General features: G+C 43.5%; 1 protein-coding gene across 2 annotated transcripts; it reads left to right on the forward strand.

The window, feature by feature from the left end:
* Window positions 1–5,780: 5,780 nt before the first annotated feature.
* On the forward strand, window positions 5,781–19,023 carry extl2 (exostosin-like glycosyltransferase 2). Of its 2 annotated transcripts, none has more exons than XM_068036482.1 (4): window positions 5,781–6,073; window positions 9,491–9,903; window positions 14,924–14,994; window positions 17,928–19,023. In XM_068036482.1, the coding sequence occupies exons 1-4, from the start codon at window positions 6,069–6,071 to the stop codon at window positions 18,417–18,419; spliced, it is 981 nt and encodes a 326-aa protein (XP_067892583.1). In that variant the 5' UTR covers window positions 5,781–6,068; the 3' UTR covers window positions 18,420–19,023. The 2 variants fall into 2 exon arrangements, with proteins under 2 accessions (XP_067892583.1, XP_067892584.1); XM_068036483.1 differs by having other exon boundaries at window positions 5,781–6,043.
* Window positions 19,024–19,140: the final 117 nt, after the last annotated feature.

Raw genomic sequence — 19,140 nt, forward strand, 5'->3', positions numbered from 1 at the left:
GCTAACCGGATAGTAGGAGGTTCAATTTGAGAATTGTCTAGGCCTCCTTCTGCATCATCCTCACTATCTCTTTCATCCTTCACTGTCCCTACTACCTGACATACCTGTGCTTGCTTATTCTCCTCCAGTCAATGATATTGTTTTAACATATTCATATGACACAGCTGATTCTTTCTCCGGTGATCTGGGGTGTCAATCAAATAATTTACCTTACCAATTCTTTTGACCACTTTATATGAACCATTGAACTGTGCTTTCAATGGTTCACCCTGTAAAGGTAGTAATGCTAACACCTCATCCTCTGGTTGAAATGTTTGGGTCTTGGCATGATTGTCTGCCCATTTCTTCAGAGTTGTTTGTAAAGCTTTAAGATGTTCCTGAACCACTTTGCAAGCTCTCGTGAGCTGTTGCCAGAACACAGACAGATACATAATCTAACACAGAAGATTCATCCCTCTGTTCCAAAAACCTTTCTTTAATTAGTTTTAGAGGGCCTCTTATCTCATGTCCGTAAGCTAATTCAAAAGGACTAAAACCTGTAGACTCATTAAGTGAATCCCTAGTGGCAAACAAAAGAAATTCTAGCCCTTTATCCCAATCATGGGGATATTCATGACAGTATGCCCTGATCATCGTTTTGAGGGTTTGATGGTACCTTTCTAAAGCTCCTTGTGTCTGTGGATGATAGGCTGAAGATTTTAACTGTGTTATACCCAAATTACCCATAACTTCCTGAAAAATTTTAGACATAAAATTGGAACCTTGATCCGACTGAATCTCAATTAGTAATCTATATCTAATGAAAAACTGGGATAACTTCTCTACCACTACCTTAACAGAAATTGTTCTCAAGGGAATGGCTTCTGGGAACAGTAGCCACATCCATGATGGTGAGTATATTTGGTGTCCCGCTTTTGCTTTTGGTAAAGGTCTTACACAGTCTACCAACACCCTACTAAATAGTTCCCCAATAACTGGTATGGGAATTAGAGGTGCCAGTTTTATGGCAGGTTGCAGTTTTCCCACCATCTGGCACGTATGGCACATTTTACAAAATGGCACCATGTCCTTGGAAAGACCTGGCCAGTAAAAATGTCGATTTATACGCGATTTGGTCTTCCGGATCCCCATATGTCCCGCTACAGGAATTTCATGCACTATCCTTAATTGTTCTCGGCGATACTTTGGCAGTACCACTATCTGATGTCTGTTCTTCATCCGTAGGTCTGAGGGGAGGTCTCCACTTCCTCAGACCCATCTTTAATATAATAGCCTTCTGGAACTCCTTTTGCCTCAGCTTCTGTTAGAGCTGATTGTGCCACTTTATTTAACTCTGGATCAGCTTGCTGAGCTGTGATCAGAGAGAACTTATTAAACATTTCCTTTGGATTATCCAAATCCCCAAAGAAAGTTTCAGATATTCGACTATCTGTGTGTGATGCCAATTTTACCTCTGACAATGGAACATGTTTAGCCATTACTCGGGTTATTACACATGAAAGAAAAATTTCTGGAACCTTTTCCTGTAACTGTTCTATCTCTTTAATTTCACTTGGTTTCTCTGTGACTACAGGAGAAGTTATTACTTTCGCTCCGGCCAAATCATTCCCCAGGAGTAGGTCAACTCCGTCTACTTGCAAACTATGGACAACTCCTACAGTAACCATTCCAGACATTAGGTCACACTCTAGGTGCATCTGATACAAAGGTATGGGTATATACCTCTGGCCTATACCATTCACTAAAACTTTAGCATTTAGTGCGCTGTCTGGTGGAAATGTTATGCCCTTCCCCAGCAAAAGTGTTTGGGTGCCTCCTGTATCCCTAAGTATAACTATAGGTTTGCCTGATTCACTTGAGCGATAAGGAGTTACTTTTCCTTTCAACAAGAATTCCCTGTAACTCTCAGGTATCTTATTCACAACCCCTTACACTCATATTGGTTTTTGTATTTGGCTTTACAGCTGCCATCAAAGCTACAGCTTGATCTTCTGTACTCTCGGTCAGGGCCCCTTTCTCTGCATTGGCTTTGTGTACCCCAATAAGTCCCATGGGTTGACCTCGTAACTTCCAGCATTCTGCACAAAGATGTCCCACCTTGTGACAATGATAACACTTGGGCTTGTGGACCTCACATCCCCCCTCAGCATCTTCCTTTCTGGCCTGAGGAGGAGATCCTGGGGCATTCCCAGCTGTCCCTTCTTGTGCCCGGCTACTTGCATTCCTTTCACCCTCCCACCTTCTATCCTTCTTGGGTTTGTGGGGGTGACGGACAAAGGGTTTGGGCTTATACACAGCTCATAATCATCAGCAGTTTCCGCTGCCTCTCTGGCCATTGAAACCTTCTCGTTCTCTACATGAGTTCTTACTAATGGAGGGAGTGAACTTTTAAGTCCTTCCAGGAGAATTAGTTCCCTAACATTCTCATATGCGGCTTCCATCTTCAGTGCCTGTACCCAACAATCAAAATTAATTTGCTCTTTTTTTTTCTTCTTTGGCCTCCTTATCTCGAGACAATGGGTAATAAAAATAATTAGCTCTACCCTCTCAAATTCTATATAAATCTGTCCAGACTGCCTCCGGAGTTCCGAACTTTCTGCCGGTAAGATTCAGGGACTAACTCATACGCAGCGAGAATAGCCTTTTTCGCCATCTCAATCTGTAGAAGCCTCCTTAGAAAGCATGGCATAAACTTCATGAGCTCGGCCCATCAACCTCCTTTGCATAAGCAGTGTCCAGCTTTCCTTTGGTCATTTCATTTGTTTGGCTATCTTTTCAAAAGAAATGATAAATGCCTCTATGTCCCTTTTCTCAAACTTAGGGAGAGCTTGCATAAATTTAACCGGCTTTCCGCTAGGTCCTGGGCTGGAGTCAGATTCATCCTCACCAGAATCTTCACTGGTGTCAAGACCAGTTTTTTGACTTAGTTCCATCATTTTTTTTTTAAATTTGAATTTCTTTCCTTCTCTTTCTCTTTCCTTTTCCTCAAATTCAAGTTTTTTCATTGTCAATTCTTTTTCAAACTCAAGCTGAAGTTTTTTTCAATTCTTTTTCCTGCTCAAGTTTTTTTATTTCTATTTCTTTTTCCTGTTGAAGCTTAAGTTTTTCCATTTCTAACTGAATTTTAGTTAATTCAACTGCACTACCCTCTGGTTTGCTTGCTTCTACTTCCAATTTCAAATGTTGTGCTATTACTTCAATTATCTCTGCTTTCTTAGCTCCTACTTTTTACTCGAACTCCAATTGTTCTGCCAAAGCAATGAGTCTCACCTTGGTTAAATACCTCAAATCACTGAGGGATACATCCTCCTTCCCCCAAAATGTTGCAGCAACTGTTAAAGACATTATGGTGGTGTAGACTTTACTCTATTACACAAGAAATCTGGTTCTTGTTATTTTTCTTTTTCAATTATTGTTACCCCATTTACAATTGAATGTCGTCATTGGGTTTATCCCGACAAGAGATCCCAATTATATGTTACGACCGAGGCGGGAGGAGTGCACTGTTTATTCTAGTCCCACTTCTTCACAGACCACAACATATATTTAAAAATGTTCCCACTTATCAAAAGTCATTCATATACTCCATTTTTTCCCCAGAATAATGCAACCAACCAGGTTTCTTTCATAAACAAATTTTTTCTTCTTTGGCCTCCTTGTCTCGGGAGACAATGGGTAAGCGCCTGGAGGTGGTCAGTGGTTTGTGGAGCAGCGCCTGGAGTGGCTATAAAGGCCAATTCTAGAGTGACAGACTCTTCCCCAGGTGCTGCAGATAAAATTGGTTGTCAGGGCTGTTACGCAGTTGGCTCTTCCCTTGCGCTTGTCTTTTTTCCTGCCAACTGCTAAGTCTCTTCGACTTGCCACACTTTAGCCCCGCCTTTATGGCTGCCCGCCAGCTCTGGCGATTGCTGGAAACTGACTCCCACGACTTGTGATCAATGTCACAGGACTTCATGTCGCGTTTGCAGACGTCTTTAAAGCGGAGACATGGACAGCCGGTGGGTTGATACCAGTGGCACGCTCGCTGTACAATGTGTCCTTGGGGATCCTGCCATCTTACATGCGGCTCACATGGCTAAGCCATCTCAAACGCCGCTGGCTCAGTAGGGTTATAAGCTGGGGATGTTGGCCGCCTCGAGGACTTCTGTGTTGGAGAACAAAATTTATCATTTTATTATAAACCAAGTCTTAACCAAGAATGAAGTAAAACATTCACACACATTGAAATATTAAAGCCCCATATTTATCCTAGCCCTCACACACACACAAATACATACACACCGGTTAACTAGGAAAAAATAAAAGGGATTTTTGTTTACAGCTGTTACATAGAAAACAGAAGGAAAACAAAACTTAGGCTGAAAAGACAGTATGGATCGTTCTAGAACAGTTTATGACCATGTGAAAATGCATCTAGGGGGTTCCCTCTCAGCCTTTGCCTGGTTTAACCATAGCAGGGTTTAATTTTTTAACACCGTGTTTTTAGCTTCCCCTTAGTGAATCCTTGTTCACTGTTCCAATTGTAAGTCAAAGAAATCAAACTGGTTTCCTTAGATTTAAACAAGGAAGGTAGAAGTTTATTAATCTTAAACTCTAATCTGGTTAACGACTACGAATATGCGACGCGACCACGCAAGCATGCATACACGATAAACACACATGCAGATAGAGACAGAAAAAGTAGAAGGAATAAAGGGGAAAAGTCTGAGGCAATATCTGGTAGTTATAGTCCTTTAAGTTCAATGTGGAGTCTTTGGTTGCCAGAACAACTTGCAATTCATTGGGGGCCAGTTCACACTTCAACTTGTAGGAGTCTTTTCTCTCTTGAGGTTTACGTGTCTTCCACGGATCTGGTGGCTTTGGGGGCGGGGGGGGTGGAAAGAGAGAGACAGATCGTCTCCTGATATCTATAAACCTTGGCCTGTCACTCCTTTGTAAACATCTCTCCTGGTCAAAAACAACTCCTGCTGGGTTATTATTTGAAAACATGTGCCTTCCAGTAACTGTTTACAGTTCAAACTCAGTCCAAAACTTTTTAAAAAACACCCAAAGTTTCAGCATCTATGGAATCCTTTTCCATTTTAAAATACAAATTCTCAAAATTTAACAAAAAAATGGAAACACTTGTAACATTGTGAAGGGACTTCAAGAGAGCATAGACAGGCTGGTGGAATGGGCAGACATGTGGCTGGTGAAATTTAATGCAGAGAAGAATGCAGTGATCCAGTTTGTGAGGAAGAATGAGGAGAGGCAATATAAATTAAAGGATACAGTTCTAAAAGGGGTGCAGGAGCAGAGGGACCATGGGTATATGTGCACAAATTATTGAAGGTGGCAGGGCAGGTTGGGAAAGTGGTTAAAAAGGCATGCGGATCCTGGGCTTTATACATAGAGGCATAGAATACAAAAGCAAGGTTATGATGAACCGTTATAAAACATTGGTTCAGCCTCAACTGGAGTATTGTATCCAATTCTAGGCACCATACATTAAGAAGGATGTGTGTGCAGGAGGCAGGTAAGATTTACAAGAATGGTTCCAGGGATGAGGGACTTCAGTTACATGGATAAATTGGAGAAAGCTGTGGTTGTTCTTTTTAGAAAACAGAAAGTTGAGAGGAAATTTCATCAATGTAATCAAAATCATGAGGAGACTGGACAGAGTAGATAGAAACTGTTCCCATTGGCTGAAGGGTGAAAGACCAGAGGGCGCTGATATAAAGGTGAAAGGCTAAAGAACCAACACCGACAGGAAGAATAACTTTTTTTTTAAAACTCAGCAAGTGGTTCGGATCGGAAACGCACTGCCGGTCAGTGTGATAGAGGCAGATTCAATCGTGGTTTTCAAAAGAGAATTGGATAATTTGCAGGGTTACGGGAAAAAGTGAGGGAGTGAAACTGGAGGAGTTGCTCTTGAAGAGAGTCGGCACGGACACGATGGACCGACTGTGCTGTAACCATCCTATGAAGTTCAGTATAAAGAAGCCTGCTCATGGAATGTGAGCCCGGGCGGGCTGTGTGCCGCGCATGCGCGCCGTCAGCCCAGGTAAGAGCCCGGAGCTGGAGCCGCAATGAGGTGGGTCCCGCCGGCTGTGGGTTTGTGCGGTTAAAGCGTTCACACAGCCTTGCAGTTGCTATAATATTTATTCCTCCACCTCGAGGTTCTGGTCCGGCTGTGATGAACACGCCGGTCTTCAGGATCAAAGCAGCGGGTGTCAGGGACGCGGTCACCGATGCTGAGGGCCTGGACATAAAGGCGGTTAGCGAGCGAAAACCCGCCGGCTCCAGAGCAGTGGTCCTGGGGTCTGTAATGAACAGTTGCTGCGGCGTGTGCTGGTCAGTGACTGGACCTCGCTTGCTCTGTCTATGCTGGGATCTCGTTTTTAAAATGCACACATTGCAATCAATAAGCGTTTTTCTTCTACCTACCCGTGGCCTGAGTGTCCCCCCACCCCCTTCACAGGCTGGTGGTTCTGGTGTTGCAAATAAACAATTGCATCCCCGTGCAACGTCTTGATTTCCAAGCCATGTCTTTTTAAAAGCTTGTTTGGGGAAAAAAAAATCTGCCTTCGAATATAGCAGCTCTGACTGCTTGATGAGTACTCAGCCACTCAGAAAACAAGGTTACTAGTTCCGAAGAAGGGTCACTGACCCGAAACGTTAACTCTGCTTCTCTTTCCACAGATGCTGCCAGACCTGCTGAGTGAATCCAGCATTTCTTGTTTTTGTTACTGGTTCCACCCTTGTTCAGTGCTGTGTTAACTGTTCTTTCTTTCGATGATATAATTTCGTCTCAGTGCCCCTTGATCAGTGTTGTCCAATAAAAATTGCTGACGAGTTGCAAGTGTGCCTATTGTGAAATTGTCTTAGCCATCGGCACTAATTTTAGTAGAACATGCCTTGTAAAACAAGTAAATGTACTTCTACTAAAATTACTGCATGTTGGTTAAAATGCTTGTTGCAGCCAAGCAATGATTAGTCAGTGATTTTTACTGGATAACACAGTTATACAGGGACTCTTGCTGGAAAGCATATGTGGATGTTGGGTCAGAATAGGATAGGGTTCGGCTGTGATCTTTTGCAAGAATGGTGGAAACACTCAGCAGTTCAGGCAACATCTGTGGATAGAGAAGCACTGTTAATGTTTCATGTCAATGCCTTTTTATCAGAATTACCCTTACAAATAGCCTGTCAAAGGTTTCTGGTTCTGTCCTTCTCTGTCAGATTGTAGCTAGAGAATCTCCTGCAATGGCTTCTCTTCCCACTCCCACAATGTTACCTCTGATGTTCCCCAAGGATCTATCCTTGGCCCCCTACTATTTCTCATCTACATGCTGCCCCTTGGCAACATCATCCAAAAACACAGCGTCAGTTTCCACACACACACACACACACACAGTGACGACACACAGCTCTACCTCACCACCACCTCTCTCAATCCCTCCACTGTCTTTAAATTATCAGACTGCTTGTCTGACATCCAGTACTGGATGTGCATAAATTTCCTCTAATTAAATATTGGGAAGAGCAAAGTCATTGTCTTCAGACTCTGCTACAAACTCTGTTCCCTTGCCACTAACTCCATCCCTCTCCCTGGCAGCTGTCCAAGGCTTAACCAGACTTTGCAACCTTCGTGCTATATTTGACCCCAAGATGAGCTTCCAGCCACATATCCGCACCATCGCCAAGACCGTCTATTTCCACCTCTGTAACATTGCCCAATGATGCCCCTGCCAAAATTCATCTGCTGCTGAAACCCTCATCCATGCCTTTGTTACCTATAGATTTGACTATTCCATTGCACCCCTGGCTGGCCTTCCATATTCTACTCTCTGTAAACTTGAGGTTATTAAAAACTCTGTTGTCCGTGTCCTTACAGGCACCCATCGCCTCTATGTTTGCTGACCTATATTGGCTCCTGGTTAAGCAATGTCTCTATTTTAAATTTCTCATCCTTGTTTTCAAATCCTCCATGGCCTCACCCCTCCCCATTTTTGTAATCCGTTCCAGCTCCACAAGCCTCCGAGGTATCTGTGCTGCTCTAATTCTGGCCTCTTAAGCACCCAGATTTTAATCACTCCATCATAGGTGGCTGTGCTTTCAGCTGCCAAGGCCCTAAGCTTTAGAATTCCCTTCCTAAACCTTTCCATATCTCTACGTCGTCTCCTTTAAGACCTTCCTTAAAACCTACCTCTTTGACTAAGCTTTTGGTCATCTGTCTGAATATCTCCTTATGTGGCTTGGTGTCAAATCTTGCTTTATGATGCTTCAGAGAAGCGCCTTGGGGCAGTTTTAATATGTTAACGGCTCTATGTAAATGCAATTTGTTTAGTTTAGAGATACAGCACTGAAACAGGCCCTTCGGCCCACCGAGTCAGTGCTGACCATCAACCACCCATTTTATACTAATCCTACACTAATCCCATATTCCTACCACATCCCCACCTGTCCCTATATTTCCCTACCACCTACCTATACTAGGGGCAATTTATAATGGCCAATTAACCTATCAACCTGCAAGTCTTTGGCATGTGGGAGGAAACCGGAGCACCCGGAGGAAACCCACGCAGACACAGGCAGTACCCAGAATTGAACCCGGGTCGCTGGAGCTGTGAGGCTGCGGTGCTAACCACTGCGCCGCTGTGCCGCAGAGTGACCACTTGGGTGAGGTACTTGATGACCATTAATACATGTGAAACAACTCCAGCATAACTTAAGAAAAGCAGTGGAGAAAAAAGAATTGAGGTTTGGTAAAGGTGGCAGTGGAAGGGTGAACCCAACAGTATAGCATAGAGGGCTGTGGATGGCTTCTGTCTGGGAGCCTATCTATGAAAACGTATGAGAATTGACTTAACCAGAGTATCTGTTGGGGTGCTACAACTGGCTTCAGTGACCCTGAGTTAGGGAATAGGAAAATTGGGCAGGTTTCGGATTATTATGTTGTAGTTCCTAGCAGGATAAGAACATAATTGGGCTTGTTTGTGATGTCTTCCTACTCTTTCACCTGTATTCCGCCCAAGCTCGAATCCTTTGAAGATGCTATTCAGCTCTATACAGGAAACATGACTCCTTTATAATGGGAGATTTAAATGCAATTATTGTCCAGATAAGATGATAAAATCCCTCTTTACAAAGATGTAGCTATTTTTGTCCCCTTTATTACTAGCATGTCCTAGTTCCATGTGCAGTCCTGAGGGAAGGTAAATTAGTAATTTGCCTGCCCTTGCCATACTCCACATATTCCTATGTTCTCCTCTTTGGCTACATGGGATTAAGATGCTTTTAAAAGAATAGGTTTATTGGGCTTAATGGCTTTTTTCTGTCTAATTAGTTATGTTGCCTTGTCTATCTTCCAGCAAAATGGTAAGAGATTTGGGATTTTTGTCTTGGATGCAGCAGATGGGTGGGTTGGGATCCTGCACAGAGTTTACCATTCAAGGGAATTTTTTTTTTTTAATACTGTACTTAGAAGATATCTTTTTGGCATTCACAGATTTACAAGGCGACTGTTTGGTGGTGGGACACTTCCCTCTTATTTAGTGATGGCTGTCCTAATTGTCTTTATCGTGGGAGCTGCTTTGACCACGTTATTGCCCAAAGTTGTGGAAAGTGGAGCTGTTGCTGTCCGTAGGGAGCAGAATGACCGGAGAACTGATGTTCAGAATTCCTTCACCATTATCATGCAGTCCTACAACAGGACAGATCTGCTTCTTAAACTGCTGAATCATTATCAGGCCATTCCAAATCTACACAAAATCATTGTGGTCTGGAATAGTGTTGGAATAAAAGCACCAAAAGACTTATGGGATTCACTGGGGCCACATCCCATCCCTGTTATTTTTAAGGAACAGACTGCGAATAGAATGCGGAACCGACTGGAGCCGTTTCCTGAGTTGGAAACCAAAGGTAAGATTTTGTTAAACGTTAAAGATTTTATTGTTGGTCTTAATTGGCTGAAAATGGTTTTCACCTGTTTTTTTTTTTGTTTTGTCTTTCCCCAATACTGTTATAAACAAAACTTGTTCCAGTCTATTTCTGTAACTTTTGTTTAACTAAAATTTTGCATTGGACTCCCCTTTTATGGTTAAAAGTGCCTTGCTACCCCTTTCTCAGTTACAGTTTATACCTGGTTTTCATGGTTATCAATTATCTTTGAGTAAATTTCTAAATTTATGTCATGAGAAGTAGTTTGTGAAATGGAGCTGTTTTTTGGGCGGCTCAGTGGTGCCGTGGTTAGCACCGCAGTGTCACAGCTCCAGTGACCTGAGTTCGATTCTGGGTACTGCCTGTGTGGAGTTTGCAAGTTCTCCCTGTGACTGCGTGGGTTTCCGCCGGGTGCTCCGGTTTCCTCCCACAGCCAAAGACTTGCAGGTTGATAGGTAAATTGGCCATTGTAAATTGCCCCTACTGTAGGTAGGTGGTAGGAGAATGGTGGGGATGTGGTAGGGAATATGGGATTAATGTAGGATTAGTAGAAATGGGTGGTTGTTGGTCGGCACAGACTCGGTGGGCCGAAGGGCCTGTTTCAGTGCTGTATCTCTCTATATTAAAAAAAAAACGTGGGTTCAAGGCTACCTAACTTACATTTTCAATATTATAAAAATTAACAAAAGTTAATTCAAGCAAATCCTTCACTATGGTCAAGGATCCAAATACTAGCAGATACAGTTTAAAAATTAGGTAGTTACGAGTAAGTACGGCAGAAAGTTTTCACCTAAAAAGGTTAGACTTGTGCAATAAATGCTGGCCTTGCTGGTGATGCCCACATCCCATGAACAAATAACAAAAAACAGCTATTATATGAGGCCATTAAATGGGCAACATAGATAAGCTGATGAGACAATTAGATGCATTTCTGGAGAGCGAATTGATGAGTGATATAGTATAGAACATAGAACATTACAGTGCAGTACAGGCCCTTCGGCCCTCGATGTTGCGCCGACCTGTGAAATCATCTGACCTACACTATTCCATTTTCATCCATATGTCTATCCAATGACCACTTAAATGCCCTTAAAGTTGGTGAGTCTACTACTGTTGCAGGCAGGGCGTTCCACGCCCCTACTACTCTCTGAGTAAATAAACTACCTCTGACATCTGTCCTATATCTATCACCCCTCAACTTAAAGCTATGTCCCCTCGTGTTTGCCATCACCATCCGAGGAAAAAGACTCTCACTATCCACCCTATCTAACCCTCTGATTATCTTATATGTCTCTATTAAGTCACCTCTCCTCCTCCTTCTCTCTAACGAAAACAACCTCAAGTCCCTCAGCCTTTCCTAGTAAGACCTTCCCTCCATACCAGGCAACATCTTAGTAAATCTCCTCTGCACCCTTTCCAAAGCTTCCACAACCTTCCTATAATGCGGTGACCAGAACTGCACACAATACTCCAGGTACGGCCGCACCAGAGTTTTGTACAGCTGCAGCATGACCTCGTGGCTCCGAAACTCGATCCGCCTACTAATAAAAGCTAGCACACCATATGCCTTCTTAACAGCCCTATTAATCTGGGTGGCAACTTTCAGGGATTTATGTACCTGGACACCAAGATCTCTCTGCTCATCTACACTACCAAGAATCTTCCCATTAGCCCAGTACTCTGCATTCCTGTTACTCCTTCCAAAGTGAATCACCTCACACTTTTCCGCATTAAACTCCATTTGCCATCTCTCAGCCCAGCTCTGCAGCCTATCTATGTCCCTCTGTACCCTACAACATCCTTCGGCACTATCCACAACTCCACCGACCTTCGTGTCATCCGCAAATTTACTAACCCACCCTTCTACACCCTCATCCAGGTCATTTATAAAAATGACAAACAGCAGTGGCCCCAAAACAGATCCTTGCGGTACACCACTAGTAACTAAACTCCAGGATGAACATTTGCCATCAACCACCACCCTCTGTCTTCTTTCAGCTAGCCAATTTCTGATCCAAAGCACTAAATCACCTTCAATCCCATACTTCCGTATTTTCTGCAATAGCCTACCGTGGGGAACCTTATCAAACGCCTTACTGAAATCCATATACACCACATCCACGGCTTTACCCTCATCCACCTGTTTGGTCACCTTGTCAAAAAACTCAATAAGGTTTGTGAGGCACGACCTACCCTTCACAAAACCGTGCTGACTATCTCTAATGAACTTATTCTTTTCAAGATGATTATAAATCCTATCTCTTATAACCTTTTCCAACATTTTACCCACAACCGAAGTAAGGCTCACAGGTCTATAATTACCAGGGCTGTCTCTACTCCCCTTCTTGAACAAGGGGACAACATTTGCTATCCTCCAGTCTTCCGGCACTATTCCTGTCGACAATGACGACATAAAGATCAAGGTCAAAGGTTCTGCAATCTCTTCCCTGGCTTCCCAGAGAATCCTAGGATAAATCCCATCTGGCCCAGGGGACTTATCTATTTTCACACTTTCCAAAATTGCTAACACCTCCTCCTTGTGAACCTCAATCCCATCTAGCCTAGTAGTCTGAATCTCCGTATTCTCTCCGACAACATTTTCTTTCTCTACTGTAAATACTGACGAAAAATATTCATTTAACGCTTCCCCTATCTCCTCTGATTCCACACACAACTTCCCACTACTATCCTTGATTGGCCCTAATCTAACTCTAGTCATTCTTTTATTCCTGATATACCTATAGAAAGCCTTCGGGTTTTCCTGGATCCTATCCGCCAATGACTTCTCGTGTCCTCTCCTCGCTCTTCTTAGCTCTCCCTTTAGATCCTTCCTGGCTAGCTTGTAACTCTCAAGCGCCCTAACTGAGCCTTCACGTCTCATCCTAACATAAGCCGTCTTCTTCCTCTTGACAAGCGCTTCAACTTCTTTAGTAAACCATGGCTCCCTCGCTCGGCAACTTCCTCCCTGCCTGACAGGTACATACTTATCAAGGACACGCAGTAGCTGCTCCCTGAATAAGCTCCACATTTCGATTGTGCCCATCCCCTGCAGTTTCCTTCCCCATCCTACGCATCCTAAATCTTGCCTAATCGCATCATAATTTCCTTTCCCCCAGCTATAATTCTTGCCCTGCGGTATATACCTGTCCCTGCCCATCGCTAAGGTAAACCTAACCGAATTGTGATCACTATCACCAAAGTGCTCACCTACATCTAAATCTAACACCTGGCCGGGTTCATTACCCAGTACCAAATCCAATGTGGCATCGCCCCTGGTTGGCCTGTCTACATACTGTGTCAGAAAACCCTCCTGCACACACTGGACAAAAACTGACCCATCTAAAGTACTCGAACTATAGTATTTCCATTCAATATTTGGAAAGTTAAAGTCCCCCATAACAACTACCCTGTTACTCTCGCTCCTGTCGAGAATCATCTTCGCTATCCTTTCCTCTACATCTCTGGAACTATTCGGAGGTCTATAGAAAACTCCCAACAGGGTGACCTCTCCTCTCCAGTTTCTAACCTCGGCCCATACTACCTCAGTAGACGAGTCCTCAAACGTCCTTTCTGCCACCGTAATACTCTCCTTGATTAACAATGCCACACCCCCCCCCCCCCCCCTCTTTTACCATCTTCTCTGTTCTTACTGAAACATCTAAATCCCGGAACCTACAACATCCATTCCTGTCCCTGCTCTACCCATGTCTCCGAAATGGCCACAACATCGAGATCCCAGGGACCAACCCATGCTGCAAGCTCACCCACCTTATTCCGGATGCTCCTGGCGTTGAAGTAGACACACTTTAAACCAAGTTCTTGCTTGCCAGTGCCCTCTTGCGTCCTTGTAACCTTATCCCTGACCTCACTACTCTCAACATCCTGTACACTGGAACTACAATTTAGGTTCCCATCCCCCTGCTGAATTAGTTTAAACCCCCCCGAAGAGCACTAGCAAATCTTCCCCCCCCCCCCCCCCCCCCCCCCCCCCAGGATATTGGTACCCCCTCTGGTTCAGGTGAAGACCATCCTGTTTGTAGAGGTCCCACCTACCCCAGAAAGAGCCCCAATTATCCAGGAAACCAAAACCCTCCCTCCTACACCATCCCTGCAGCCACGTGTTCAACTCCTCTCTCTCCCTATTCCTCGCTTCGCTAGCACGTGGCACGGGCAACAACCCAGAGATAACAACTCTGTTTGTTCTCGCTCTAAGCTTCCACCCTAGCTCCCTGAATTTCTGCCTTAAATCCCCATCTCTCTTCCTACCTATGTCGTTGGTGCCTATGTGGACCACGACTTGGGGCTGCTCCCCCTCCCCCTTAAGGATCCCAAAAACACGATCCGAGACATCACGAACCCTGGCACCTGGGAGGCAACACACCAACCGTGAGTCTCTCTCGTTCCCACAGAACCTCCTATCTGTTCCCCTAACTATGGAGTCCCCAATGACCAATGCTCTGCTCCTCTTCCCCCTTCCCTTCTGAGCAACAGGGACAGACTCTGTGCCAGAGACCTGTACCCCATTGCTTACCCCTGGTAAGTCGTCCCCCCCAACAGTATCCAAAACGGTATACCTGTTGTTGAGGGAAACGGCCACAGGGGATCCCTGCACTGCCTGCTGGTTCCCTCTCCTTCCCCTGACGGTAACCCATCTACCTACTTCTTTTACCTGAGGTGTGACTACCTCCCTATAACTCCTCTCAATAACCCCCTCCGCCTCCCGAATGATCCGAAGTTGCTCCAGCTCCAGTTCCAGTTCCCTCTCGAGGAGCTGGAGTTGGGTGCACTTCCCGCAGATGTGGTCCCTGCCGTGAGTAGATAAGGTTGAAATTGGTGAAAAGACAAACTTTTTAGGAAAATGGTCTTCTGTACTTAAAATACTTGCATTTTCTTCTTGATTTCTATCTATCCTTGTGGAATATGTCTGTGAATTATTGTCTAATATCTGTATATTGTACGTTTATTTAAAACAGCATTTTTAATACATTTCCCTTTTTTTCAGCTATCTTGATGCTTGATGATGATATTTTAATTAGTGCCTATGACCTTGATTTTGCCTACTCAGTGTGGCAGGTATGTTTCTAAATATTTCCTGACTGGGAGGGTGGCTGTTGTGTTTCAGGCTGTAGAATGCACTAGGGAATAAAATAAATCTCATGAGGAATCACAAGATAATTTTACCCATGGATGGTAGAGATAATAAAATATAAAGTCAGTGAGTAGAAGCTTGGTGTTTTAACTATCACTGTAATTAATGCCACTTCAGTGCAACAGGTGTGCTTTTAAATATTTTCCTAACTGGCTGGGTAGTTACTTCTGTTGAAGGTAGCTTTATCTAATTACTTTCACCTTGATCTTGTGTATTTATTTAAAAATCTTGCTTGCATGCAAATTATGCCGAGCCTGTTCCCAGTATGTGCTGCTGTTCGGTGTAACTTTATGCACAGACTGAGTTTGTTGAGTACAGTCAAACAGGAAACTGAGGTTTCAAGTTAAGCTGGGAACAGCCAGAGCAAATCTTGGGCAGAAAAGCTTTGAGTTGACTTAAACAAAACAGAATAATGTCAGTGCTCTGAGGTTAAATTTAGAACTCTGATTGTCGTGGTTGTGCTCCCAGCTATACTTTGTAGCGTTTCTTTTGAATGGCAGAGCATTGAACAACTGATCTAAAAATGGAACTTCCTCTAGAACAGTACTTTATGACTGAAATATGAGTATTTTGAGGTTCAGTTGCAGGGGATTTTTTTTTTCTGTAAAAGCAAATTCTCTTTAATCCTATGGAAGCAATCTCTGAGATCAGAATGTTGGTTATTTACTGAGAGAATCCTCTTTCATTTCCTTTGACAGTCCACAAATATATCTCAAACCTGCAGGAGACAAAGCTGTAGCAATGGGTGGAGTGTTAAATGACTCCTTGATAGTGTCCCCAGCAGTATTGTGTAGGTGATGTCCATCTGATCATCCTGCAAAGGCAGCTACAGCTAAGAAAAAGGATAGATTTTATGAAGTAAGTGCACTGTAAATTGGAACAGGAAATGGAAGATAGCAAAAATAGAAAAGCCAGAAAGATCTTATTTACCAAGAATATTTGTTACTTCTAGATTTTATTATTCCAATGCACTCATGGCTAGCCTCCCTGGACTACCCTCCATAAACTTTACACCATCCAAACCTCTGCTGCCTGTGAGTTAATTTGCACCAAGTCTCATTCACCCTTCACCCCTGGGCTTGCTGATCTATGTTGGCTCCTGGTTACGCAACACCTAGATTTTAAAATTCTTATTGTTTTCAAATCCCTCCATGGCCTCACCCCTCCCTATCTCTGTAATCTCCTCCTGCCCCACAACCCTCCGAAATATCTGCACTCCTCTTATTCTTGCCTCTTGTGCATCACTAATTTTCATTGCTGCATCACTGTTGGTCATGCCTTCAGCTATCAAGGCCATAATCTCTGGAATTCCCTCTAAAGATTTCCACTTCTCTACCTCTCTTTGCTCCTTTAAGATACTCCTTAAAACCTGACTAAGCATTTGGTCATCTGCCCTAATATCTTTCGATGTGGCTCCATGTCAGATTGTGTTTAATAATGTTCTTGTGAAGCACGTTGGGACATAAGAAACATGAGAAATAGGAACAGGAGTAGACCACTCGGACCCTTGAGCCTGCTCCGCCATTAATTCCAATCATGGCTGATTTTCTACCTCAACTGCACTTCTCCACCCACTCCCCATATCCCTTGATTTCCTAAGTGATCAAAAATCTATCAATTGCAGTCTTGAATATACTCAACGATGGAGCATCCACAACCCTCTGGGTAGACCATTTCAAAGATTCACAAACCTTTAAGTGAAGAAATTTCTCCTCATCTCAGTCTTAAATGATTGACCCCTTATCCTGAAACTGTGTCCCTGTGTTCTAGATTCCTCAACTGAGGGTCTACCCTGTCAAGCCCCTTCAGAATCTTGTATGTTTCAATGAGATCACCTCTTATTCTTCTAAACTCCAGAGAGTATAGGCCCAATTTACTCAGCCTCTCATCATAGGACAACCCTCTCATCCCAGGAACCATTCTAGTGAACCTTTGCCGTACCGCCTCCAAGGCAAGTAAAATCCTTCCTTAGATTATGTTAAAGATGCTATATAAGTACAAGTTGTATTGATTTTAGAATAAAGCTAACCTGTGTTGGGATGGACACTGTGCTGAGATACTAAGTGATATAGATCACATTCAATCTCTGGTCTAGGCTGGCTTAATTAATCTCAGTCACATTGGCGTGGTGCACTACAATTGGCCCCAGTATCCTTGGGATAAGAAGTGGAAGAATTAAGCAAAACTCCTAGCTCCTAATGCTATCCAGTGGCACCTACTGGAAAACATGAGTGTGGATGTCTGGTGAAGAGAAGATGACCCATTGACAACAAGCATTTGCAGGCTCTTTGACAAGGCTTGCAAATGAAGAATGCTGTCTTGTGTGAGGTACTGGTGGGCCTGTATTCTCTAGAATTTCAAAGAAGGAGAGGTGATCTTATTGAAACTTACAAAATTCTTACAGGGTGTGACAGGGTAGATGTCAATAGGCTGTTTCCCCTGGCTGGTGAATCTAGAACTAGGAGATATAGTCTCAGAATAAGGGATAGGCCATTTAAGACTGAGATGAGGAGGAATTTCCACTCAGAGGGTGGTGAATCTTTGGAATTCTCTACGCCAGAGGGCTGTGGAAGCTCAATCATCGAGCATGTTCAAGACAGAAATCAATAGATATCTGGATATTGATGACATCAAAGGATATGTGGAAAGTGGCATTGAGTTAGATGATCAGCCATGATCTAATTGAATGGCAGAGCAGGCTCGACAGGCTGAATGGCCGACTCCTACTTCTATGTTCCGAAATGGATAAATGGCAAACCAGGACAATGGTATTAGAGGACTTAACTTTAATTTGATATGGAATGTATTTAAAACTGATACTGGAAAGATTTTCTTTACTCTGTTTTGTGTGTTTCAGCAATTTCCAGATCAAATAGTCGGGTTTGTCCCTCGGAAGCATATCACAACTTCCTCAGGAATTTACAGCTACGGCAGTTTTGAACTCCAGAATGCAGTGGGTGGAAGTGGTGACCATTACTCCATGGTGCTGATTGGAGCCGCATTTTTCCATGCCAGTTACCTTGAGAAGTTTAAAGTCCAACTCCCAGCTGTCCACAATCTAATAGACAAGACCCAGAACTGTGATGACATCGCCATGAATTTTATAGTTGCAAAGTACACAGGGAAGCCATCAGGAGTGTTTGTGAAGCCAGTGGACATGAGGAATCTGGAAAAAGATTCCAACAATGGCTTCAATGGGATGTGGCACCGGGCAGAGCACCTGCTTCAAAGGTCCTGGTGTCTGAATCAGCTGGCTGCTATCTTTGGCAGCATGCCTCTGAAATATTCCAACATCATGATCTCGCAGTTTGGGTTTCCTAACTATGCAAATCACAAAACAAAAAGCTGAAGAATGGTCTGGACAGCTCCTGGTGCATCAACTGCCATTACAGACTTTATACAAAGAGGTAGAGATTGGACGAGGAGACTGCTCTGATTTTTGGAAGCAGTGATGCTTTTCCTCTGCCTGTCCAGCAGAGGGAGATGCGATAGGAATGAATCTTTTGTTTCCAATGTTACCGTGCAGGTGCCATTATTGGGGCAGATGCTGTCAAGTGTTGCTATTTTTGATTTTACGACTGCTGTAAGCCTTCCTTATACAGTGCAGTTCTGCAGAAGCTTTTGTTGTGAGAGTGTACTGCTTTTTGTTCAATTGTCTTTGCTGTTTCTGCCTGTCTGAGAAGCAGTCATGTTTTAGAGCAACTGTTGGCACTAGTGACTGGAGTAGCCAACCTGTAGATTGTTGAGTCTGTTGCAATATATTCAGCGCCTTTACAAGTGATTAATGGTGTGTTTCACCCACAAGATATGCCTGTATCATCTGCTTCTGTGAATCTGCTCTATTTCACTTCTGTCTTGTTTTTTTTTATCTATTACTGTTGACTTTAATTTGATGTACATTCTTAGAATGCTCTGATGTGTATACATTTAGTGAATAAATTTCATAACTGTAATCACAGGATTCTGTGTCTGTCTGTCTGTCTTTCTCTCTTTCCATACCAGCCAGCTTCAGTTTTCAAGGTGGAGGACACTAGCACCATCCCAATAGTAACAAGTAATGCAGAGGTTAT

This window comes from Heterodontus francisci, chromosome 8 (assembly GCF_036365525.1).
Source record: "Heterodontus francisci isolate sHetFra1 chromosome 8, sHetFra1.hap1, whole genome shotgun sequence".
NCBI classification, from domain to species: Eukaryota; Metazoa; Chordata; class Chondrichthyes; order Heterodontiformes; family Heterodontidae; genus Heterodontus; species Heterodontus francisci.